The 27,402-nt window shown below is 45.7% G+C and overlaps 1 protein-coding gene across 2 annotated transcripts; it reads right to left on the bottom strand.

The window, feature by feature from the left end:
* Window positions 1-1,005: 1,005 nt before the first annotated feature.
* il1rap (interleukin 1 receptor accessory protein) lies at window positions 1,006-27,402 on the bottom strand. 2 transcript variants are annotated; one of them, XM_063494250.1, is made up of 13 exons: window positions 26,964-27,402; window positions 22,701-22,786; window positions 18,556-18,751; window positions 18,017-18,100; window positions 14,609-14,819; window positions 13,127-13,295; window positions 12,972-13,043; window positions 10,842-10,971; window positions 10,169-10,317; window positions 9,572-9,715; window positions 8,614-8,757; window positions 8,150-8,491; window positions 1,006-4,807 (listed from the first exon to the last, which is right to left on the bottom strand). In XM_063494250.1, coding segments are annotated over exons 1-13 (2,559 nt in total). In that variant the 5' UTR covers window positions 26,966-27,402; the 3' UTR covers window positions 1,006-3,977. The 2 variants fall into 2 exon arrangements, with proteins under 2 accessions (XP_063350320.1, XP_063350321.1); XM_063494251.1 differs by lacking the exon at window positions 8,150-8,491.

Raw genomic sequence — 27,402 nt, 5'->3', positions numbered from 1 at the left:
AAGAAAAGAGACGGAGATAGGGAAGTTTCTTCATGTGGAAACACCCTGTTTGTTAGTGGAAATGACCCGGAATAGACCCTGTTTTTTATAGTCATCGGCCTTTCTGCTGTTGTCTATGAATGTGAAGGTTTAGTAACTGCAAATACTTAAATACTGTAGCATGTTCCGAAATGATTATACTTCACAATCCACACAGCGTCGCTTCCACAGCGAGGAGACGGAGGAGTCGCCCCCCTGCAACATACCTGCATTGTTCTGACAGACAGTGAAGCAGCACTGTTCCAACTGTTTGCTTGTGACTGTGTTTTTGGCTCTTTTGGGCGGAGCACGGATTCTCACGCCGCTGTTTCCTGGAACACATTTCTGTAACTTCAATGAGACTGTGTCACAAATCATTGTTAAAATACACGGAGGTGCGCTTGCTGCTCTCTGCAGACGAGCTGTCGAACACCATCAATGAGCTGCTATTGATCTCTGCGTGCACACAGCAGGAGATGATGGATGATACTCTGAGCAGAGCTTTAAATTTAACGCTCAGGGTTTTTGTGTTTCAGGGCTTCGGCCAAAGACGCCACTTAAACATTAATTAATTAGAAAACAACTGCAGCAGTTCAAAAACAGCTAATGTCACTGATCTCTGGCTCGTACGTCTCTGACGGGGTTCAGCGGTTTGTGTCTCAGCTGAAGGTGGCGTGTGAACTGCCAAAGCATCCCCTGTGCAGTGAGGAAACAGCGTGTTTGTGCAGTTTGGTAGATACCTGCTGGATGAAGGTCGAGCTCACCTAATCACCAGGAGAGGAGCTGGACAGCAGGGTGGATACACTCACATCCTGGTCCCTGGACATCGGGCTTTTCTCCGGTGAATGAGACGGTTGTGTCAGTAAAGTTTGTGCTTACATTTGTACTTTGGTGATAATTTCTAAGAGTAAGGAATCACAAGATCAAAAGTTAAACCAGAGTCCAACCAGTAATTCTCAGGAGCAGTTTATTAAAAGATGCACAAAACAAGAGCAGGCCAGCAGACCAATAACTGAAACTCCCTGAAACCAGCCACCTAATCTCGCCCAATTGATTCAATTTTATTTACATAGCATCAAAACACAACAACTCAAGTCACTTTACATTGTAATGAACTTACAGTAATACAGAGAAAAACCCAACAATCATATGACCCCCTATGAGCAAGCACTTTGGCAACAGTGGGAAGGAAAAACTCCCTTTTAACAGGAAGAAACCTCCGACAGAAGCATGTGGCCTGTCTACACTCCCAGTGACCGACAGGGAATGGGAGAGCATGAAGACAGGACAAAGACACTCTGTGGAAGAGAGCCAGAGATTAATAATAAGCCTTCCTGTGTTTGTATGCTTCACTTTCCTGTTACTTCCTTAGTTTCTCGTGGACGGTGGCTCTGTTCCTGTTGGGTTCGGCTCTGATGTTGGTTTATGTCAGAGGGAAGGCTCAGCTCTTCCAGCTGAGCGGCTTCCCTTCTCTTTGGTAACTTTGGCGCGCCTTCTGTTGGCTATGGTTAATTTCTTTTGCTTCTTCTTAGATGTTAATAACTGACAGATTTCTTGGAACCACTTCACTCTTTTTGGTTAGGCGGGACGTGATGTGTAGAAAGCCTTTCTGGGGGTTGTGACAGTTGACAGTAAGAATTCAGGTTTTTTATTAATCCATGCGTGCTGCCCTGATAAATATATAAACCTCATGAAAACAGAGGCGATACGCAGACTGTGCGTACTAACTCTGGACACACAGGAACTCCTGCACTCAGGCTGGGTGGTCAAACAGCGACACCTGCTGGTTTGTGCTGATTTAGCCTCTCATTTACGTTTCTGCTGATTTTCCCACCTCAAGTCACTTGTTACCGTCAAGGGATCAAATTTGTTTAGGAAGTTGTGTAAAGGACCCAGAAGTGTCTGCAGTGCTTTCTTTATCACATCAGCAAAGGATGCACTGGAGGATCCTTTGTAAAGGAAAGCAGGTAATGACATCCCACAATTCATAGCAGTGGACCAACATGTTCATTAATGATAGTGTGTTTTCCATTTCATGCCATAACATGTTTGAACCTGTGTCAGGAAGAGTGATTAAGAAAAGACGTTTGATGAGAATGTCAAAATAAAAGTCCCGCAACTACATTTTAGCTGCTCAGTGACTATTTCAGAGCCTCGGTCAGTAAAGGACAGAAGAAGCTCATAATCATTAGCATTAAACATGTGCTCCCAAAAGAGCCAAGACATTTGACGGTAAAACACATTCCTCCATCAGAGGTGGACAAAACAATCACCTCAACTGTTTCAGCACGTTTTCCACAATCCACTAAAAATGAATAATTAAAAGAAATTTCAGATGCCAAGCAATTATCATCATCAACATAGAGTTTTATTAACCAGTGTCCCTTTATAGGAATGGTATCACATCATGTACAAGCACGTTCAGTCTCTCCACGTAAAGATGAGCAGTGCCGTCTCTTTATTAGTCATCAAAGAAAAGCAGGGTTTGATCTGAGAACAGCAGCTGACATGCAGAAACAGCAAAGCTACAAGAGGAGATAACACTGATTAAAGGTCTCAGGTGAAAACAGACAGGGCTGTGGAAACATTATTAAATCAACATAAATAACGAGGGACTCCTTTTCTGTTAGAAAACACAGAGACTAAAGTAAGATATATAAAAATAAGGCATTTCCAGTTATTTTATAGGTGAACTGTGATTCTGTTAGCAGCTAATGTCGTCACCTGCTAATGGAAGTCGTGTGGTGGCGGGCTGATGAGCTACTTTCATCCATGATACATGAACCTGGATTGTTCTCATGTTCTTGTCATTTATCGTCAGTGGGTGTAGCAGCAGCAGCCCCTTTCTCCACCTGTCAATCAAAGAGGCCACACCCCCAATAATGCAAATTTTAAGCCTTAAGATCATTTAAACAGGAGAGTTAGCCAAAGAGAACGAAACCTTTTGTAAACACGTTGATTTCTGCTGTAAGATCAGACATTTCAGCATCTGTGGGGACTGACTCACTGCTGGAGCCTCAAGAGGCCATTAGAGGAACTGCAGATTTTGGCACTTCAGCATTAGCTTAATTTTATTAGAGGTTGATTCTCGTACAAAAGCCTTAAAGATTCAAAGTGTTTTGATGTGTTGGTTTCATATTTTCACTGTGAGCTGTAAATCTTGTGAATTAAGGAAAGACACTGAAAACTTTGTCCCTGAGTTTGTCCTTAAGGCCTCTGTGGCCTTGATGCAGTTTTACTAGAGACCAAATAAGGGAAACAATACTCTGGTTTATTAAAAGGTGTATTAACTTCCTCAATATGGAGAAAAGTACGGGACCACCTACGTAAGACAGCTGTAAGAGCTGCTTGGCCATGCAAGAGGAACTTTGGAGCGCTGCAGCCTTTGACTCAACAGAGCGTCGGCGACTTTTGCGAACTGTGCGCCCGAACACTCGAGACCTCGTTCAATTACTTTACACAGTCTGTCACTGCATGGCCGAGTGCCTAAAAGCTTCCACTTTGAAATAATACCCCCGAAAGCGTGGTGAAACATTTAGGAGGGAAGTCGGACTTGATGCAACAATGGTTTCCTGTTACAGCACCTACTTCAATTCAAACTGACAACCCCTGAATTCAATAATTAGGAGATGTGACCCAGTACTTTTGTTCATGTAAGCGTAGTTATTGTACTATTGCAGAAGTTCCTAAACCTTCAAGATCTGCCATTTAGATCATCCTGAAATATACGGATCTCCTACTCTCCAGAGGATGAATTCTAAAGATTTGAATTACCCCTGGACTTTGCTGTCTATCGTCTCCCTCAGGACAAACCCGCCTTAATGTTTCTTCTGACCTCCCAAACACTGTATTTTCCTGACGTGATTTGAATGCAGCATCTCCTTTAAGTTAGAAATAAAGGTCTTTATCAAAGGGTGGAGTTGGTGCCATTTTCACCACAAGCTCCACCCCTTTTCCCTCTACGATGGAAGAACTTCCTCAGACGTCCTCGAACTGCTCACCGCCTGCTGCTGGTTGTGTTTCCCCATTTTGTTCTCCGGACTGATAGTGAGGGCGGAATCAGAATCTAGGTGGTGTATGGGGGTGGGGTTAGGAGAGCAGTGAGCATCATGGGCGGAGTTAGGAACTGGGTTGGGGTGTGTTTCTGGGACCGGGTCTGAACGAACCTCTGTCCTCTCGCATGACTCCTGCTGTGTTTGCGTCTCTACTGTAAGCTCCACCCCTGCCCCCTCTACATTACCCATAAACCCAGCGCACCCTGAGCAGCTCCTGCTGTGCTGTGGCCCCTCCTCCATATTTACGACCCCTCTCTTTAGGTACCCTCTGGGCCGCGTCCGCCTGTCTCTGCGGCTAACATTGGTACGCCCGTTTCGGCGGCCCTGATTGGCTCTGTCGCTCTGGATCCGTTGAGCTCTCTGCAGGGCCATGGCAGCCAGGTCTGAGTGCGATGATGTGCTGTCGATCAACCTCCTGCCCAGAGCGAGTGGGCGGACGGGCAGTGCCAACCTCAGCCTGAGCCAGAAGCGAGAGCGCCGCGATTCAGATCGGGTTCCTCGCCACGTGACGGTGGTGATGGTGGCCTGACGGAGCTGAGGGACCTCCACACAGGCCAGTTTGCTGACTGAGCGGTAAACCACAGCGATAATAGAGGCTCGGAGACTATTCTCGAGGTACAGACCGAGACGACACTCCAGGAGACTGAAGCTCTTTTCTGCCAGGAAGTTTGGGCTGAGAACGAAGAGGAGGCGGCGGCTCCGCTGCATTGACTGCAGGATGGCCTCTGATAGGTCTGACAGGGGACAGACAAAAAGACTGCAGCTCAAGGTTCAGCTTACATCCACACGTACACGGGTATTTTTAGCTCTGCCAAGAAGGAGACGTGGCAACTTTAGTTTGTCTGATCGTTCCAGATTTACTGAAAATGTTAGGGATAGATCTGCATAAACATTTCACCACAACATTAAAGGGATTCAGTTTTAGAGTAGACCTGGACCTGGACTGATTCTTCATCTGAGATATGTCAATGTTGGACATTTAGTTGCAAATCTTCATGAAGACACATCAAACTGGGAGACATTGTCTTTATGTTCTCCACAAAATATCAGATATCAGGGGCTTCATTCATTTATGGTGTGGAGGGAAGGTACGACCTTGGCGGAGGCATAGTTTTATTTTTGTGTGTAATTCTGAAAATGGAAGACATCAAATAAAAAACACTGACATGAATAATGATGGTGAAAGGAAAAGACTTTTATACCAAAAAACAGAAATAAAATAAACACAGTTCACAGCGTGACAAAGTGCAGGATGCATTCTCTCATTACAATACTGATTGTTCAGGTTAGAGATAAATAGCGTAGCATATTTTAGTAAGAGAAATATACAATGAGAGCTGATTTATTGTTGAAATATCAAATATAAAGTGGAAAATAAAGAAAGTGCACAGTAATTAACAAACAGATATCAGGTTACTTGTATTCAATGCTGATATCTAAAACCTGCAGTGCATGAATCCATACTTGGTTTTTCTTTGTAATGTGTTGTTTAGGACCACAGGTCACCGATACGATAACTCTATGCAGATGACACCCAGCTTTACCGCTCTGCTGGTGTCTGTGCAAAAACACCTCAACTTCACAACTATCCAAGCGATGTCACATGTGTGCAAGCACAAATCACACAGGTAACCGTACCCACCAGTCTTTAAGAAAATGTGGGTGTTCCCTGACTGGTTCCTGAAGGTTGCTGTTACTGGGTGAAACTGGTTGTACCAAAGACCTTGGATGCTAACAGATTGCTGTAGCTGCACCTACGTTGAATGAAAGTGTCCGATTTGTCTGAAAACACTGTCAACTACTGAGCGGTAACAAAATCACTTGTTGCCATGTTTGCCTTCAAAATAAAAGTTGTACTTTTTGAGTGGATTTCAGTGGTAAGGCATAACTTTTTCTTTGAAGGCAAACTTTATTCATTTCCAGTTTGTGTCGCACTTTAAGTTTTACGACTGCCTGGTGGTTATTTAGTGGGTATTTTCAGATAAGTCAGTATCTTTCATACAAACCACAGGTGATTGTGTAGTGACCTGCTCATTAGGCAGGTGTTGTGCTCTTTGTAACCAATTAAAATGACGACTACATTCAGCTACAGAGGACATACAGATATATAAATGGAAATGCTGCCCATCTGTGGCACATGTGATGTGTTAGCATCCATTGTATGGATTTGAATAAATTTTGTATAGATGGTCATCGTCGCCCCCCGAGGATGACTCTTACCCACTTTGTTATCCTGACACCTCTCCACGAGTCCCACCAACAGGTGACCGTATTCTGATATCGGTTTTTAAAAGATATGTAGAAAAAACGATAGACCCCATATCTACCTAACATTGAATGCTAACATGATACAGATATAGGACTTGATTTTAATCCACCTCTATAGTCTATTAGTGTGTTAACTGTGTGTTACGATTTGATTAACATGTGTTTAAGCCTATTTTGTGCATGTTTGCACAAAACACTGTTAAAGTAAAACCAAACCTTTTTATAAAGCACCAGTTTAGAAAACAGAAACGTCCTCAAAGTTCTTAACTCTGGACAAACAAAAAAAATGAAATACATAAATGTGATAATGACACGCGTGATAATGAGTGGATACTGTAGATGATGAAATGGCAGCTAATATCAAAGTTAAATGAAAATGAGTGAAATTGAAAACCTGTAAAACATCCACATTTCCAGCAAACACTTCTATTGAAGCACCTGCATCGTCCTCCTCCTGCTCTCCGTACGAGGGCGACCAGCTTTAACGGCACCGTGACTTTAGCTCCAGGACTGACAAAACAGACTTCCTGTTGTTGTAACGAACACTGCAGCCTCTAGGGGCGCTTTCAGCATTTTAACTAATGAACTAACCGTTTAAAAATGTTAGTCTGGAGCTCATTTTTAGCCATGCTAGCAGCTTTGCAGTAAGGACGGTAACATCCACGCTTGAACGTCGATGTTTAATGAACCACTTCAAACAATTTCCACAAAGATGAACTCCTTTCCCCAAAGCACCATCGTGAGATTTACATTTTCTTTTTTAAATATCTGCACAGCTGTTAGATGATTAGTGTGAAATATGACTCGCACATACATGGACGTCTATCCTCTGAGCTTCAAGTGCTGGGCTCGACCTGCACCGAAGGTATTGAGCAGCCAATCCTCTGTTCAAAGCTAGATGTAAGAATTTATTCAGTTTTTTTCTACCTTACGTTTTTGTAAAATTCCAAGGAGCTTGGTTCATAGTTCATTCCAACTGTTTTTTTTTTTTTTTTACCATTTTTAAATTACTTGAACTATTTTGTTCCATTTGGGAGGTTTTGGTTATTGTGCAGCCTGTTGGTCAATGAAGTTCATATAAATAAACTCGACTACTGTACTCACATGGTGTTCTTTGTCAACCACAAAACCACAGTCAAGAGTACACTGTTATATTTAAGCACCAAGAACTACGCAGCTACGTTTAGGCATCAAGAACTTGGTCGGCTTCAGCAAGTATTGTGGTTTTGGGTTAAAAATGCGACTGCCACATTTAAAACTGAAACTTTGTCCAAAACAAGTCACACTATGACATCGCGTGTCGTTGCACAGAGGCCAAAGGAAACCTTGCGGGTATCTGTAAGTGGTTTTGGCCAAACATCACCTGAAGAGGAAATGAGGTGGAGCACAGTCTCATTAACCCAGGACGCTGAAACGTGCCATTTTACATGAAAAGTTTAGCATTGTTCATAATGCGACACTGATAAAAACATTAGCCTGTTGATGGGAAATGTTTTCTGGTGTAAATACTGACAGAGCTGCTAGCATGGCTGTGGACTTTTTCATATCTTTAAAGGGAAAATGAAACTTTGTTTCATAAAATGAATAAATTTGAGTTGGTCCTGGTCAAAAACATGACTATAATAACTCTCATTCCCCATGCTGAGCTCCATCAGCTGTAACTTTAAAGGTGTAACTGTTCTGAGAGAGCTGCTGCTACGCTGCAGAATTCAGGACTTTCTGCGGGTCTTTGATGGTGTTGCTGATGAGCCCCGTTTGGGAGTTTGTACTGTTCTGACTGTGAAGCCTCATCAGCGCCACCTCCTTACTGCTCTCTTCTTCGTCCTCCCCTCGGCTGCTAACCCTCCGCACGGGCAACTCCACCCTCAGCCTCTTCCAGAAGCGTGACGACAGCTCTCTGGACTTGTCCCCCTGCCATCGGACCAGCGCCAGAGCCACCCGGGCCCGCCTCAGCTCCCTGACCCAGCCCTTCCTCCGGACCGGCTTGTACTGGACCAGGATCACCCGCAGGTGCCCAGCTAGCGCCATGGTGTCAATGCCGGCCTTGAGCTCCAGCAGAGCCTGGGAGCCCTGTGAGGCGTAGCCGGGACTGACGACCACCAGGAGGCGCCTGCTGCGAGCCACGAAACTCAGAGTCTCATCTGTGATGGCTGCAGGGAGAGAGGGATAATGAAGGATGGACGGATGAAAGGATGGATGGATGACGTGTGTTTTGGTTCACCTGTTCAGTGTGTGTGTGTGTGTGTGTCTGACAGCACACGTGAGTACTCACTCCCGCCGGGCAGGCTGTCTCGGTCGAAGATGCACACCGAGTACCCGAGCTCGTTCTCCAGGACTCTGCGCAGCGTCAACAGAACAAACTGCTCCTCCTCACTGTTCCTCGCATACGAAATGTACACGTCGAACTCCTTATCATCTGAACACACACACACACACGCACACGCACACACACACACACACACACACAATCCATTACAGAGGGGAAACTTCTGAGCTTCAGTCGTCAGGAAGTCAGGGCGTAAATGTCACCCACACATGTCGAGTCAGCGAGATAAAAGTGAGTGGAAACTGATCTGATAAAGCACCTCCTCCTCCTTCTTCTTCATTCTCTACAAAACTAAACTGAACAGTCTCACTCAAGGTTTTGGACGTTTCAAATATGCTGCATGTTTCAGTGAATCGCTGCTCTCCACGTCTGTTCCCATTTTTCCACATGACATGAAAACGTCCCTGCACACACTGCTCAGACGTCCTGTGTGACATTTCTGGTATGCACAAGTTTTATTTGCAGATGTAAGATACAATCTTTTTCTACCACGACATGTGAAAAATGTCAAATTTTGCCTCCGATCGAGATAAAGCGAGGGGATTTTTCTGTGAGAAGCTGACCGAGTGTCCTCGAACACAAACATGTAGCTCTGGAGTGATTTTAGGGTCACAAACGTCCTCCTTTAATAAACTAAATGCTGCAAGCGCAGCCAGGCAGCGCGACTCGTAACCAGAAGAAATTTAGTGTCAGGGCGTAAAAAGCGAAGTGACACTGCAGATATTTCAGTTACCTGCCAAAAAACAAGGCTGCAGCTTTATTACCTCATGTTTTACACCCCGAATATGCAGAATCATAATCGCACAAGAAGGTGATAAAAACGGTGCATCTGAGGGTTTATCTGACTGCAGGTTATAAAGGGAACGGGCCGAGCAGGTGTGGGGCGCTGGGGGCGGGGTCTCACCTGTGTGCCGCTCGTCTGTGCCGAACCAGGAGCGATAGAGCAGCAGCAGCTCCAGCCAGAAGACGTGATAAACCACGAAGAGGATCAGCATGAGGAGCAGAGTGACGCCGAGGCCGCAGCCCAGCTCCACGGTGGGCAGCGACACTGCAACACAAACACACCTGAGGCTTCAGTGAGGGCTAAGCCACGCCCCCACGGACAGAAAACAACACTTCATCACAGGTCAGGGGGTCTGCCGCTACCACGCCTTCATCATTTCATTGTAACAAACCTGTAACAAATGGAACGATATCTGTGCTTTTGATCCTTTCTATCTAACACTGCTCGAGCTCAAGAGCGCCCCCTGTGGAAGTCCACAGTGGGAGTTCTACATTACGCTGGACGTTATCTATGGTTTTGTCATCGACACCTTGGTCTATTAAAGACGTCACAGGTGTTGGGTGAGGATCACCCAGGACCATAATTCCCAAATCGAACTTCCTGTTTGTTCACTGAGACCTGAAGCTCATCTGGAAAGTGTTTACTGAGCTTGAGTTTCAGATGCATGACGAGCCTTTAATGTGAAACATCCCCATGGCGTGAGCAGCGCTTCCTCACCTTCCTCCTCCAGCTGAGCTCTGCGGGTATCGAAGCCTCGCTCGTTCTTCACGGAGCAGTAAAACTCTCGCTTCAGGTCTTTGGACTGGAAGTCCTGGATCACGAGGATGCTCTCGATAGTCAGGTCCCTGAAGTGGTCTCTCACCACCCTCAAAGCACAAAAAGAAATGACATTTCAAAATAAAAGCACGCTTTCTGCAGGAATTTACTCTCCGCTGCTTTCGTCTGATAGTTCGAGTTGTTTTAAATATGCCGTGCTGCCGATGGTCTCGCAGCCTAGTATATATATCAATAAAATAGTATTTCAAGTTTGTTAAATTTAAACACCTTAAGAAAAACAGCTCCTTTCACATTATAAGCACTGAGGCTACAGATGCACTTTACACATTTTATCTTGTTTTTGTAAAACACTCTTTGAGTTGAACTTTAATTCACTATTTTGAGCTTTTTACTGAAAGATTTGGAGTTAATTCCAACGGTGCAATTTGTTCACGAAAAAATAGGAGACGCTGATGAAAGTGAAGGAGGCGTCATTTAAAATGAAAAACCCAAATAAAAGAGAGCAAAAACCTTAGCAGTGGTCAGCGCTCTTATCATCAAGTTTATTTGGAGATGTGACTTTATAACAAGCGCCCGTGCAGAGCGGCTGCTTGTGCACGCGCTCTGTTCGCACCTGTTAATTTGTTTGAATCGATCAGGAAGTTTGTCCAGCGTCTTCCCATCAACCGTCCACCAGATCTCCCGCCACGGTTTGTCCAGGACAAACGGAAGCTGACCTCTGCACACCAGACGCACCTCGGTGCCTGAAGAGACAGAAGGATATTCATTTCAGTCCAGGATGAAGGTAAAGTGTTTCCTGCTGCAGGCGTGGATGTTCACGTTAAACAGTTCACTCCACTTGTGGATCTGTATGATGTCATAGAGAGGGAATATCCTAATATGGTCGTTTTGAACTGCGACTCACGCAAAGCTGCACGTGGAGCTGGAAATGAGCGGCACACGTCCACTTCAAGTTCACTTTGCAGCTTTTTTCCAACTTGGTGACTGACATGACTCAAAGTGATTTTAGTGTATTCTCTGGATTCATTTCTGTTTAATATTTGCGGTTTATTAAGCGATCCGTGCAGAACACATGTTCCCGAGTGTGTTTTTATATCTCGATGTTTCTTTGCTGCACAGGTGATCAAATTCAGTAATTCGGTCTAATTAACAACCCGTTCAAACTTTTTGGAGTCGCAGTGTTTGCGGCTTTGGAAAATGCAGCTGCTGTTTCATGACTTTATTTTCCTTTCACAGATGACGACGCTGATATTGAAGTCTTAAACTGCTGCTGATGACGGCGCTGCGGCAGTCGTTTCCTTCAGACATTTATCAGCCTGCTGGCTGCAGTCCTGCTCGCCTCCATCAGCACCGACTCACACTGTGTGTACATGTCGTGTGCGTTGATGGAGCGCGTGCACGCCGTTAGCAGCTCGTTCTGTTTTATGAGACGTTCTCCCGCAGCTTCCACTAATTCTGAGGGGACGATTAACTTTGTGAATGTCGAGTCTCAGAGAGCCAGTTTGAAAGAAGCTGCTGGCAGACAAAGTGCCGCCTGTCCGTCTCCGTCACGTCCTCAGAGTCCAGCTGCAGGTGGAAGAACTTCCTCCACAGAGCCACACGACTCTTCCATGAACTGCTGATGTTGTCCATGCACATCTGGACAAATCAGCCTGGTTAGATTCACCCCTGTCCCCGTCCTCTGTGTTAATGAGAGACGTGGCGGTCTGTGCAGACCTTTGTGTTCATCAGTGTGAGCAGGACTGAAGGCTGCTGTAGATCAACCTCATTACACTCAAAATGTTCTTAATGGGTTCAAATATATCTGTGCAGCACGTTTTATTCAAGCAGGATTTATGTTCCTGCTGTGAAGAAGTCACAGGACAGCCAATCACATCAAACAGCAATCAGTTAGAAACAAATCAATGAAAGGAAGTTATTTACTTCTGTGTATTTAACATGTAAGCTCTGTTTGTTTTGGTTTTTCTGTTCTTTCAATTTTTTATCCGTCTGCACGTTTCCCATTTTGAGCAATCGTTTCTGATCAATAACAAATTAACACTATCGCTCCGTCAACAGCGACCTCCGGCTGTCATCTGCACCGATCAATACGTCTGCTGCCTCGCATACAAACAGGGTCTCCATAATGCACGACTGCAGCAGCTCAGGGTGAACGACGACACAAAGAAAACCCTTAAAAACTTGATTTTTCCTTCCGGTCCTCATCATGACACATTCCAGCCAACAGACATTTTCTCTCGTCCAGGGTCTGCCCCGGGGTCTCCTCCAAACTGTTGAACCACCTCAACTCATAATGAAGACTCTTTGGGCAGTAACTCATTCCCGAAGGAACGGGCACTCCAGCCTGTTCCTGATGGAAACCTGGTCTCAGACTGAGAGGTGCTGAAGCTGGAGGTCATCGCTCCGCTGAGCCAGAAAGACCACATCGTCTGCAAGAAGCAGACATGAGGCCACTGAACCCACAGCCCACCAGGACTCTGACTTAGTGCCAGCAATATGAACCAAACAATGGGCCCCAAGGTAAAGCCCAAGGCATGTTTGACCGCCATCTCCAAGTCACGGCAGGGACGGTCAAATGTTCATGAAGTTTATGCAAACCTTTCTCATCTTGAAATCTACACATAGAAGCGTTTAGCACGTCCTCGAGACCTCTGAGCTGTAAAGCTGAATACTGCAGTACAAACAGGAGAAACGTGCAAAGACAAAGACGACTGAACAGCGCTCGAAGGGTTTGTTCACATACCTGTTTTGACTGTGAAAATCTGGTCATTTGTGGGGTTCATGATGCTGGGCTCTTTGGGCAGCGAGAGGGGCACTGAGAGTAAATGAGAGCACTGGTTACCTGCACAGTTACTGCCTGTAATCTCTGTATGCGAGTTAGCAGAAACGGTGTCTCACAGATGGCGGTGACGTTGATGCTCCTGGTGAAGTTGAGTGTTTGGTTCCTCCTCTGGTACTGGACTCTGCAGTAATATAAACCCTGATACTGTTCCATCATGAGGTGAACCTGCAAACTGTTTCCTTTCTGCTCCCTGTCGTTGTCCCAGAACGGATACCAGTCACACACCTGAGAACGGCGAGATTCACACACTTTAGTTTCATCCAGACCCGATCTGCAGACGATATCCTGCAGCTCTGCTCAGCTTCACAGCGTGTTTCAGTTCACTGTTCAGCTGTTTGGCTTTACTGACTCGTTGACAGAAGGATTAATGAACAGAGCTGCCACGTTTAAGAGAGGAAAAGCACGAATACCACACTGAACATATTCTGTTAATTGAAAGAAGAAGTAAAACTTATTGCAAAAACACAGACATACTTTCATACGAGGAAGAGAAAAAAAACATTTGTGAGAGAAAAAAGATTAATCAGCTATAACGGTGCTGATACGTCTGTGGTTTACTCAATCATTAGTATCACAAGGTGTATAACGAAACCAGCGAGACTTCCGCAGCACAAAACACATTCATTTCTAGTTAAACATAAAGTACTTAGTTGAAGAGCATTTTGTGGGTTTCCATAAGGCTCAATATTGGGCCCACTGCTATTTTCAAAATATAGAAAATGACTTTATACAAAGTTAGTTGAATTCTAATACCCTAAAGTCAAACTAAATATGTTTCTATATCATTAATATGTCATCATTTCACCTCTGCCCCTGAAAACAGTGCCTTGATTTTCTTTAATATACTGTATAATAAGTGAAGAAATGTTCTATCGTAGAAAAATATCAACATCAGTCAGAGTACTAAAGAAAGGTAAAGATTTAATGAACTGAGCCACATAATGTACGGCCATTAGAAAAAGACTGGAAATAAAACAGAGAGCAGCCCAGTAACCATGATTCAAGAGAGCGCCAGAACAAACCAATAAATCTGTTATACTGAAGGCTCCAACATATCAATATCAGGCCGATGGAGAAAGAACATAAATAAAACCAGATGTTACTGAGACGTAAGAAACATCTGTGTGATTGGAGATGAACTCAAACGTCAGATTGTGTCAAAAGGTGGACGTCGTCTAGCTGCAGAGACTTCACTTGGTTAAGTCACAAGGTTCAGTGTTGGGGCCCAATGTTGTGTTCAAAACAATGAAAATATTATTTGCAGACGATTTACATTTTCCTCAAAACATTAAAGATATACTCGATTACTTTTGATCTACTGACATTTAAGAAAATGTCAATTCAGGCTTTATAAAGAACCGAGTGTCTAAAAGGAATTTAATTTGGTGTCATACAGAGAAAGCACTCAGAGGCTGAAGGACCAGGCTTTATTTCAGTGACCAGCATGATTTTAATTTGATTCTGAGTATCTGAATGCAACAGAATCAAAGACTGCAGATAAAACAGGACAGGGATTAACAGCAGTGCTGAAAACTTACCGGGTGCGCCACAAAGTACCATTGGACCTTTGGCGCGCTTTCTGACATCTTGGTGGCGTCCTGCAGGTCTGGACAGTCCAACGTCTTCCCCTCCTGCAAAGGGATCAAGTCCTCAATCGGTGCCACGGCAACCGGAAGTGCACACTTAACAACGTCGTCCGGCCGCAACACTTTGAGGCGGATGGCGATCTTACTGCAGGAGGACTTGTTACTGCAAGTCAGAGACGGGAGATGTCAGCAAACAGGAACCCATCCAGAGCATCTGCACATGTTTCAGCTCAGGTCAAACATTCAGATTTTTATTGGGAAGTGAGGAGAGACCGAGAGTGAATGACACACAGGAAACGGTCTGGGGTGGACTCTAACCCAGGCGCCAGCTCAGGAAGGCGCACGATGCTCACGCCTTTCCCACGATGCTGCATCAGCTCTTCTAAAAACCTGCAAGTTTCGGGGAACTGACGGCGTTCAGAAACGGCATTCAGCCGAAACACGACGAAGTGGAGCAGAGCAAACCACAAACCCACAGGACGCGAACACAGGCTGTGATTTTGGGTCATCGCTGGTCTCGGCATCATCAGCACAACAGAAAGAAGCTGGTTGACTCTCTGCTTCATCTACTCTAAAACTATTGAGCCTCTTATGTTATCACAGGGTTGTGAGTCAGATTAAAGATGCTAAACATCACCAACAAACTAATTATTATCTTATCATATGAACAGTCGTGCACACGCTAGCCCAGCTGTGCTGTTTTACTCTCAACGTCAGAAACTTACAAGCTACAAATACGTGAACTCAGAGGCTCGTGACAACTTGAGTTTTGACCTCTGAAACATGTGGACGCTATTCCTGCATCTGTGTCTGCACAGCTTTGTGCATGTGCCAAATAATTCTCTGAAGCCGGTAAGACAGAGGAAACAGGAAGTGACCTGACCACACAGGAACGCAGAACTAGATCACCTTGTTCTTTGAGGTCTGCTGCAGTATTGGTACTGAAAGCAGCTCTGGCAGCACTCGTACCACAAACGGCAGCAGCCTCGTCATGATGGACGGACCGGCAGTGAAATAAACGACGACATCAGAAGAAATACGTTTGTGTTTGTAGCAAATATGAAAATTAAAATACAGACGTCAGTTTTTTGTCTTCATTAGTCACAAAATAACTGATGTGAGTTGAACTGGTTGTGGCTCAGACGACTTACAGGCGGAGCTGTAATGCACTCTCTGGCAGGGCCTGATCTCCATGAAATGTTGGCTGTGCGTATGTGTGTGTATTCATATGTTTGTGGGGACCAAAAATTGGAAGTTCAGTATACTTGTGGGGACCAAAATCCTGGTCCCCACAGGTTTGAAGGCATGTCTGAGACTCAGAATGTGGTTTTAGTGTCAGGGTTACGGTTGGGTTATGTCAATTAAAAGTCCCCACAAGATATGAATCCCCGACATGTGTGTGTGTGCGTGCGAGTTTTATTCATGTGCTGAGATAATCTGTCCAGTTCAGTTTTATTACGGCCGACTCCTCCAAGTCCCCAAAAACGTTCAGATGGAGCTGAAGGAAACCCCGCCCGTCCTCAGTGACTCGCTGCAGAGCCTCGCCGTTTGCTCACTGTGTTAGCGGGCGAGTGTATGCCGTGTGCAGAGTGCAGCGGGTTCGAGCCCGGCCCTCCTCTCTCTCTCTCTCCTGTCTGTTCCACGAACAATCATCTTTAAAAACCAAAGCGTGACTTTTGTGCACGCACGGCCGTCTAAGTTTTCATGTTTTTTTCAGTATCATTAGAAATGAATGAATCTTGTTTTGGACGCGCTCATTGGCTTATTGTATTTTTATTTTGTTTGTGTTTTCTAATAAATACAAAACACAAACACACTCTGCAGCGACGCAGAGACCAAACAACCAGAAACACAACAACATTATTATGGAAATAAAAAAAGGAAAAGCTTTATATAAATGTTCAAATTTCAGAATGTTTTAGTATCGGCCTTCCCTTCGGGGGGCTGAGCGGGTTAAATATCAAACACAGAAATAGTCAAAGCGTCCTCTGAGCGTCGGCTCGTCATTTAAAACGCTTCTTCATCTGTTTGTGTTTCAAGGTGCTCGATGAGCTCACCATCAGCCTGCTGCTGTTACTCCATCTGATTAACGTCTGATCTCCACACCGTCAAAATGCTTCACGCTTCAAAGTCTAACTCCTATAACTAGTTCACATTTCAGGATTCTGGATTTCAGAATAAAAGACTTATTTATAAATATGTTCCCGTGCGTTGCATGGTCAGGTGACTCGTGAGGTCGAGTAATGCTGATCTGCTTCCTGTTCCCATCACTCAAAGTGAATACGAGGCAAATTCAAACGTGAACACTTTTAGTAAAACGGGGCAGGTGATACTTTACTGACGGAAGTTGGGTCGGCATCACGCGATCATCACTTTGGCACAGATTGACCCTCGTAGACCGATCTCGCTCCGTCCGGAGGCTCGCCCGGACCCTCCTCATCCCCTCGGGACCTGATCCCGTTTGCTGAGTGTTACTTGGAGGTTTGGAGCGAGTCCAGCTGACAGGACTTATCCGTCGAGCTGAGCGGCACATCTTTAAGATGCTCTCACAGCCACTTTGGATGATTAAGTGTGGAGCGGCCAAGACGGAGGATCGAAGCTAAGAGAGCAGCTTGTTGTATCTGACTGATCTACAGGCTGATGACCGGGCTGGACCGGTCCGTGTTGGACAATCATGGAGTCGCTAAAATCGAGACATATCCGAGAGAAAGACGAGTCTGAAGACTCTCTGTCAGAATTTATATTAATCTGAGAACAGAGAGGTCAGCTGCCCGCTCGAGCTGTGGCTGCAGTGAAATTAAATATAATGTGGTCACTGAATGCTGTTGGAGATGGAGTCCCTCTGTCACCCCTCACCTTACAGAGGCAGTGGAAGTGGGTGTGGCCAAGGCTGAATTGCTAATCATTTACACCTGAGGATAAAGGTGTGCCGGAGGCTGGCTTGGGGAAGCTGCAGTTTGAAATAAAAACAGCATTTCTGGTCGTAACAGAAGGATTACAAACTGGTCACAGTGTGGCTGGTATTGAACTCAGAGGGGGAAGGACCAGTATAAAACCAGTATTTGTAATAAAACCTCGAGGTTCTGACGCTCTGGGCCGTTGACAGGTGAAAGCATTAGACTAACAATAACAGGCTCTGAAGGTTAAAACAGAACAGAGAAGAGGAGGTCGTGTTTAAAGAGGCTCAGTGTGAGGAAACAGGAATCCTCTACGTCCAGATGAACTGAATCAACCTTTTGGGATTTACTTACCTGGATGATTGAGCGTGCATAAAGACAAATGTTTGATATATTTGCAACATGCGCTTCGGTTCAGACAAAGGCTTAAAAACGACCTTTCCCAGCAGCCCCGGCGTCTTACCGCAGCATGCAGATGTACTGGCCGGTGTCGTTGGCGGTGGCCGGCTGCAGAAACAGTCTCTCTCTGTCTTTGCTGAGCCGCGAGCTGCAGAGCAGGATGACATCACGAATGAGTGAACGTAAATCAGACACGACTCAATTAGAACAACATTAGAACAAAGTCGGCGAGGCAGATCGAGCCGCCTCCCAAACACCATACGTCCTCTCTGGAAGGGAAATCGTTAGAGCCCACTTCATCATTCAGCTCCTCTCAAAGCGTCTCAATTAGACACAACCCACCCCCCCACCCCATCTGCTTTAAACTCAACCAGGCTCATCTGTAATCGATCACAAACACATCGGCTGTTTATTCTTTCTGTTATTCTCCAGAAAACATAAAGTTTATATAGAAATAAACCTAAAACCATGAACAGGAGCAGTGGAAACCTGCAGGGAAGAAAAATGAAGCCGGTTTTGGTCCTTTGGCTTCAGCTTCCTTCTAAACTTCCCCTGAAAATGACACCAACGCGTTAATGCGACGCAAACATGTCTGGGGGTTACCTGTACGTGATTGGCTGCTCCAGGTCGTGGCCCTCGGGGAGGCGGTACCAGAAGAGGTTGTGCCCGGCGCTCTGGGTGGAGGTGTAGTTGTAGACGGAGGGATGAGAGAAAAGAGGACAGGAGAGCCAACCGACCTCGCCCTCCACGACAGAGACCGCCCCCTCGCTGGACTCGCCCCAGTCGTAGCACATGGGCTCTGAGAGGAACATTAAAGGAACAGTTCAACCAAAGCAAGTCATCGGCGTGCAGATCACACCGAGAACGAGCCAAACATTCAACTGGTGAACTTTTTTATCATAAACTGATGAGTGAACAGGAAGAGGAGTTTGTGGGGGTTCTTCCTCTCCCTCTCTGGATCAGGTCCAGGATGCTGGTCTGGCTCTGATTTAGAGTTTTTCTGTGCGAATTAAACAGAGCTTAGTGGATGTCATCGTTAACTGGCCTTGTTAAAGGACGCGTCCGCCTCATTAAAGGATTAAAGCGCAGAGGGCAGCTGCTGCACTGCTGAAATTAAACTGCTTGCAGCGGTTATTAAATTTAGGGCAGAAAGCTGCACCGAGTGAAGGACAAAGAGCCGTGCATGTAAACAGATGGCTGATATGATGGAGGCACAGATTCAGAGATTTCTGACCCCGACCTCCAGGCTCAGAATATCCCAGCGTCCAGCTGGGAAACACAGACATCAGCATCTGGCACACAGACAGACACCCGGCACAGCTTATCATGACTGCTGCCTCACATGTCCACAGCCAACTGAGACCTTTTTTACTTCTTTAAATTTAGTGTGGGAACCAGATTATGTAACACAGAAAACATTTGTTGTATGTTTTGGGGCTTTTTAGCCTCTCTTATGTTTGGAAAGCTGAGGAGAGAGAACAGGGCCAACGGCCTCTGCATCAGCCCAACCCACAGAGCTGAACCAGCCCCACACGGAGCTTTCTGTAGCACAGAGCTGTGCAACAGTCACGTCTCGTTTCTTTATGTTGGGCAGGAAAATTGGAAATAGGTGCAGCGATTTATTGAAACTTGGAGAAACACGCACAGAAATATGGCAAAAATATGTGACTGCCTTTATTTTTCTGCCTGACCTCTGAGCAGCTCTGTCGCCTCTGTACGATGTAAACATGCAACCTAAGCTAAGGTATGCGATAAAAACGGGCTTTATTCATTTCCTTACAAAAATAGAGTTCTGACTGTGCTGTGTATGTGTGTGCGTGTGTGTGTGTGTGTGTGTCCTGTGATGAAAATTTTCCTGCTGCAGAAAACAGATGTTCTGATGATGCAGATGTTAATAACAAATATTAATAATATGAATAAAGCCAAATGGCCCTCACTCACAGTTTTACTGGCCCACATATATTTTTACTGGTCTGTGGAAAAAAATGTTTATTTTTATATTTTGCAAATATGAAAACAACTTCATTAATATTTTATTTATATATTATTCTAGTAGTCTGGAAAAATAATCTTACAATGCCTTTGACTGACTGTGCACACCCCATGCCCCCCTTTAGACTCAGCCCTGCTTGCTGCAGGTATGACGGCAGTGGGTGAAGAAGCTGAAGGTGATGAAGGTCTCGGGTTAAGTGAAACATCAAAATCATCTCTTTCTCTTAACCTGAGCTCACCGACTCGGTAACGGCTCCGCCTCTTTGCTCTCTGCCGAGTGTGTGTAGACCAATGGGTGCAGTGTGTTTAACTATGACATCATCATCTTAGTCACAGGCTCTTTGATACGTTTCTACTGCGGGTCTGTTTTCAGGTGCAGATACGGGCGAAGCGCTCACTGACGTCGCGAGCTCTTTATTAAATGAAGCTGAAAGCAAAAAATGAGCATCAGGGATTTTCTGTAATACTCTGTGAACTGGGCATTCCTACAGAAACAGACAATAAAATATCATCAGCATAGAAATTACACGAACATCTGCTTAAGTTCCAGATTGCTGTCACTGTCTCTGCTTATGAAAACAGGAAAAAACACTACCGGGTGAATTTTACCAAAGCACAGACATCATGCCGTGCTGAATGAGGTGTCAGTAAAGCCATTAGTGCTGTAGCATTTATAGCTGATGTAATTCTCCTGCAGTGAAGATGAAACAGCTCTAACTGATGGCTGTAACTAAAAAGAGAAAGTGCAAACCCTCATCCAGGATTTTTATCGTAAGCAGGACTTAAATTACCGATTGATCATCAAAATTAGCACAGACCAATTTTCCCTCAATTGATTTAATTGAGCAGCGGTCTCAGCACTGACCCAAGGCCAATCAGTCAGTCAGATTACAAAGCCCCGCACTCAGCTCGCTCTTCAAGCACCTCATCTATAATGAATGAATGACTTAAATGGAGGATAAAGATGATTGCTGTTCAACACAGCATGAGATAATAATAAGGACGACTATCATCCACCACGAGGCTTCAGACGCTGTCTGAGCACACTCTTTTGTAGAAGTGTGCGACCCCTAAACCCACCTAAGCACAGGAAATACCCTTAAAATCACATTTAAGACCCCCCCTCACAGTTTAAACTGAAACACACACTGAAACTGTCTGAAGGTGCAAAACATTATCAGGGATCAGTGGGACCTCTGTAACCATAGAAACCAGGTAATTTATGCATTACAATCCTGCTAATGAGACAAATCCAACAACAGAAACTGTTTCGATTTCGTGGCGGCGGCAGGAGAACCACCGACTCCCAGCGGCTCGTCTGGGGTCCCGAGCCTCAGTTTGAGAAACTAAAGTGCAGGTGGGTTTCAGGATGGTGAACACCGAGCTCTGGATTAATGGAGGCTCTGTGCCCCTCCTGTACGGAGCTGGATCGAGTGTGCGTGTTGGTAATTGACCTGTCAGGTTTTCCCGGCCGGCGTATTAGTCTTTCTATTAAAACCTTCTCCAGCATCCGTCCACCTCTTCCCGTCCTCCTCCCTCGCTATCCATCCATCCATCTACACTAATGCCTCCAGCCTTATCCTACCTCTCCACCTCCCGACACACACATCACCCATCCATCCGTAACAAGCTGCAGCGTTTAGCTTCAGTCCCAGCGATCTGTATGAAGATAATAAGACTACAGTGATGGCGTCGCTGTGTTTTGTGATGCTTCTGCAAATGGAATCAATAATCTGGTTGAAACAGTTTAACATTGATCTGCAACTCGTGTCACAATCGAGGTTTGACTTTAGTCATTTTATTTAATTTTGTCGTTTTCAGACGTCAATAATAGCTTTTATTAATTAACCAATCAGGGATGTTACACATCATTTGACATCTACATATATCAACATTGTCCAGATGACGTTTGTTTCTTCACATCCTGCTGATGGTTTTAGTTATTCTGGAGGTCTTTAAACTACTATTACACCCAAACATCTGTGCTTTTAATCATCGTTATCAGGAATGAGTGTTTGTCAGGCCCTGTTTAGTCCCTATAAACAGATCTGCTGTATGGATGTGCAGGTCACCCTCAGTTAGTCGTGTGTGTCTGCAGTGTGAGCGTGGAGGGAAACTCGCGACCTTCAGGGTGAAATTTAAAATCACGTTATTGTTTTTGAAACGGCTGATTTATGGCACGTTTGAAGAGAGCAGCTTTCCCCGAAGAATTTGTGCAGGTTCTGCCTTCAGCGTCCCCTCCCCTCCTCCTCACTTTACATCCATCCACCTCCTCTACACTGACCTCCCACTGCCCACCCCCACCTCCCCTCCACCCTCCGACAGCGTTACAAATGAGGCTCCTCGCTCAGGAACCATCCATTCGCCGTCCCACGGGGCGAGAGCTCCGGCTTTTAATTAACCTCACTTCTGCAGAGTTGCACCACAGAAACAAGAAAGATTTTCAGTTAAGCAGACCCGAGAGACTCTTACAGGGAAACACAGCACTCGTATTTGTCCCTCTCAGTTCCCTTCAGCGTAGAAAGAACTCGTCGCCCTGATGGATCCAAATCCACACTTCATCCTCACTCCTGTGCCTCTACATGAGAATTACCTGAAGCTTTTAAAACGAATGTGCATTCAGATTTTTATGTTTTCTGCTTCGCTGCTGCTGAAAGACAAAAAATGCATTTTTTTTTCTGCCAACAGACTCGAGTCACTGACTCGACCCCCCAAGGAGCTCCGATCTCATCCCGCCTGTCACAGCTGCCACCTACCTGTCGGAGCGCTGGACTGACTGGCAGCAGGGGAAGTCCCGCCCATCACAGCGAAGAGGAAGACGAGGGCGGAGATGAAAGTTGCCCTGCAAAGACAAAGACTGTTAATGTTTATTTTTCAACAACCTTCAAAACAAACAAACAACATGAATCTGCTTCAAACTTCACAAAGATATTTGTTTCGGGTCATTCTTGTCATCATTTTTTCCATAACTCCATCCATGACTTCAACTTTTTAAGTGAGTGAGAAAACCAAAGAAAACGTTCACGTATGTATGTGCGGTCTGAATATGTCTGAATATCTTTATGAAATTATTTATTCCACAAAGACTCTTTTGTTACGTTGGGTTTGTGTAACATCAGGGTTTAGAATTACAGTCCTCTTACATTCAAGGTCTTATCTTAATGACCTTGTAGTACCATATCACCCTATTAGAGCACTTCGCTCTCACACTGCAGGCTTACTTGTTGTTCCTAGAGTATTTAAAAGTAGAATGGGAGGCAGAGCCTTCAGTTTTCAGGCCCCTCTTCTGTGGAACCAGCTTCCAGTTTGGATTCGGGAGACAGACACTATCTCTACTTTGAAGATTAGGCTTCAAACTTTCCTTTTTGCTAAAGCATATAGTTAGGGCTGGACCAGGTGACCCTGAATCCTTCCTTAGTTATGCTGCAATAGGTGTAGGCTGCCGGGGGATTCCCATGATGCACTGGGTGTTTCTTCTTCACTCACTATGTGTTAATAGACCTCTCTGCACTGAAGCATACTTGTTATTAATCTCTGTCTCTCTAACTCTGTGCTGAAAAAGTCACTGCAGCTGACCTACCAGCAGTCTACACACCTGTCTGGTAACTTGCATACATATGTAACTGACAACTGTATCTGCTCACCTGACCAGCATCCAAAGGTGTGCAGATTGTGGAGGGATATCTGAATGATTCGAGAATGAGTTTGTTTTTTAATTTGCATCCGTTGCCGGGGAAACCTCCGACACACGCCGGCTGTCTTACTGGACTACAGCACGGAGTCCAGGCCAACCTACCCCACCTCTGTCTGTCTGTGTACCTCCATCTCCATAAATCTGCAGCAGCAGCAGAGTGAGCTGATTAATCCAGTCGTTATCTGAGATGAGATGGATGATGACCTCCATGTCTAAGGAACTGACTTCAAATAAAAACCAACTGGCATGGCAGAGAGAAATTTTATCTATTTTCATTTCATTTTATTGGTTTATTGTGGGAGTGTGTGTTTGCTCTACAGCAGCGAGTCATGATTAATTTTTATGGATCAATATGTGCCACCTCCTCCTCCTCCTGCGTGCAGCGCGCTTCAGGACAGGAAAGGGGGTTAAAGGTCACATGCCTCCTTACATAGATGATCACAGCTAAATAAAAGCTAAAGATAGATTTGAAAAACCTCAAAATGAACGGAAATCAAATAAAAACTAGACTTCTGCCAAACAACAGAATCTGACTGAGTCAAACTCTAAACACAGGAAATGTCTTCAGGTTTAGTTGTTGTTAATCTGCTTAAATCTGCAGCCTCAGCGAGCCGTTACTATCATACAGTACTCACATATATTACTACTTTAACTATACAGCTGATAAAGCCATGCTTTATCCTAATAATCTATAAAAAGCAGAGTAAAGATTACCCGGTTACTAACAGATAAAATAAAAAAGGAAAGGCACGGCTCGCAGGGACAGTAAAACTTGCAGCGCCTGAGATTTCACTCTTAAAGGAAGTCACGGTCCCCTGGCCGCGCACCTCCACAGAGAGGCTGATTAATGTCTCTGGAAAACGAAGCGACCCGAGCTGCAGGCAGGTAACTGCTTATGTCACGCTGTCTGAATAACAGACCATCTTCATGGTCGCTTAGTAATCCAAACCCGTCGCACTGACAGGAAGAAGCTTTGCAGCTTGTTTGTCTTTCCTTCATCCACCTGGAACAATTGGAGGAGACTCAGTCAGCTGATCGCAGGTGAGGCAGGTGAGACGTTAATGCGCTTAAATCTGGAAATCTGAAAAGTCACATGATCAACACGAGAAGCTGATCACTGAAAACGGTTTTGGGCTGAAATACAGTTGTTGGCACTGACCTTTCTCAGTTGCCATGGTAATGCATCGTCTCTGAGGAGGATGGGCAGCGTATATTTATCCTGCAGCTACAATCCACTTTGCAACCCACCTCCACCCGAGCTCCTCCCTGTTATGGCACTCCTAACTACGTGAGCCTGAAACCTGCTCTCTCCGAGGAGGTCGGGAAAGACCGGAGATGTGTGGGACCTGCTGTGGTATGCAGTCCCCCTCCACCAAACTTGACACTTGGCACAGTGCAGTCAGACAAGTACTGTTGTCCTGGCAACTGCCAAACCCAGACTCGCCCATCGGATTGCCAGACGGAGAAGCGTGATTGGTCACTCCAGAGAACACGTCTCCACTGCTCTAGAGTCCAATGGCGACGTGCTTTACATCACTGCATCCGACGCTTTGCATTGAGCTTGATGATACAGCCGGTCGCCATGGAAACCTGTTCCACAAAACTCTCTATGCTCTGTTCTTGAGCTGATCTGAAGGTCACGTGAAGTTTGGAGAAGTTTGCAGACAGTGGGTGACCTCTGTGCACGGCGCACCTCAGCATCCGCTGACCGCGCTCTGATTTTACGTGATCTACCGCTTCATAGTTGTGTTGCTGTCCTTCACCATCGATTCCATTTTGCTATAATCCCACTAACAGCTGACTGTGGAATATTTAGTGGCGAGGAAATTCTCAGTCTCAGACTGAGCCTGTCGAAGGTTGTGACGCAAACAGAATCGTGACTCGCGTCTTTATCTGCTTCATGCCTCTCATGAACAGAAACCAGCCTCCCAGTATGGAAACCATCACTTTCACTTCAGTTCCCATTAGTCTCATTAGTCATGTGGTCTGGGAAAACATCCCAAAACTTCCAGTAAGACTTTGTTCTGTTCGACCAACACCTGAAAACCCACAAACGTTCATTCATCTGAGATGTGAGAGGCCACAGATTTCAGCTGTTCCTGTTTGAGTTTGTAATATTTTAATAACAAACTAACAGCCAAGCGACGGGAAAATGCACCACAGCAGAAAACGAGTAAGAAGGTGAAGAAAGATGGAGAGGCGCTGCAAGAGACAGACGGAGGGACATAAAGAGTCACGGTGGACGATCAGGCAGAACTAGTGGATCCCAGGAGGGACATACAGACCCAGAGCTGCTCACCAACGCCATCCATCACTCACACACACTCTCTCTCACACACACTCACACACACACCTCCTGTGTGTGTTTGCACGAGCGAGCGATACGCTTCATCACAGGTACAGCGATATAACCCCCTCGAGCTTCGCCCCAGAGGATTCTGGGTACTAGATTGCCCATTTTTAGAGACTGGGTGATTTAAACAAACACTCAGCAGCTTCCTCTGAGGAAATCTTCATCACTCCATCTGCACACTTCATTTACAGTTTACTCATCTGCTCACTGTGAACGCTCACTTTTATTTCTTTGTTGTTTTTCTTCATTTCTGGAGGGGGGGGGGGGGGAGTTACTGCACTGCCTCATCAGTTCAGTGCTTAGATCTCATGATGATGATGATGAAGAGGCATGTGGGCTGCAGTTATGTTTCTGCTGATCACTGCAGACTCTGACCTGATTGACTATAATCGGATTATCGGGACCGGATCGATGGAGACTGTCCTCCAAACGTCAGACTCACATTTAAAAAGTGTCCACTTCCAGCTGCCTTCACATCCGGACAGCTGTGAAACAAACTCTTCATTATTTTAAGAAGCTCTCGGTGCTTCACGTAAAATTCGGCCCTCATAACATATCAGAATTTGAACTTCCACTCACAGCAGGAGCAGCAGGACAAAGGGTAAATAATTTACTGGAGTTGTACATGTTTTTGAGTGAGGGCAGGTCGGGGCAGGGCACGCACGCCGAACCGAAGAACACACAAACATGATATCAGCTGACGCGTGGCTCTGCTCCGAGCGCGTTTTCTGATAAAGAAAATCGATCCACGCAGGAATTGTGAGATTTTGAGAATGAAACTCGGCATGCAGGCGCACGGACACCAGCAGAGAGGCTCTGCGTCCGGACAGCCCGCTGCGGATCACCGGTGATGCTCTCACTGACGGCGGCTCTCCGTCAGTGAGCCCGCAGAACCAACCCGAGCCTGGAAAAGCACAGCGACAGGGTCCGTAGAGGAAACAGTACATTTAAAACCAGCAGGCGGTCACTTACATTGGCAGCAGGTCCTCCGGGGGTGAGAGGTGTGAGTCCGGTCGGGGCTGTCCAGCTGGATGTGCCGGTGGGCGGACACAGAACCAGGAGTGTCCGGGTCTAGTGTGAGGCGCCAGAGTCCTGCGGCTCACTCACTCCCTCACCCTCTGGGAGCAGCGGGGCTCTGGTGATTAACGGCCGCGTGTCAGGGCTCGATCTCGGCTGTAAATCTCCCGCGGAGGCCCCGGTGCTCCGGGAACTCCTCCAAAGTGACGCTCGGAGCTGCTCCGGGTAATTAAGCAGCCGCGGTTAACATCACGTGCCGACTAATTAAAGCCGCGGGAGGGTAGAGCGAGCCTGCGGACAGCTGTGGACAGATGCTGACAGATGTTAACAGCTGGACTCGGTCCGCACAAACTTTAAAGAGTCTTAAAAGCGCGTAAAAGGCGCAGCGAGCGGC

Source organism: Pelmatolapia mariae, linkage group LG14, assembly GCF_036321145.2.
Source record: "Pelmatolapia mariae isolate MD_Pm_ZW linkage group LG14, Pm_UMD_F_2, whole genome shotgun sequence".
Taxonomy (NCBI): domain Eukaryota; kingdom Metazoa; phylum Chordata; class Actinopteri; order Cichliformes; family Cichlidae; genus Pelmatolapia; species Pelmatolapia mariae.
The sequence above is the reverse complement of the archived record's forward strand: the minus strand, read 5'-3'. Positions and strand labels throughout refer to the sequence as shown.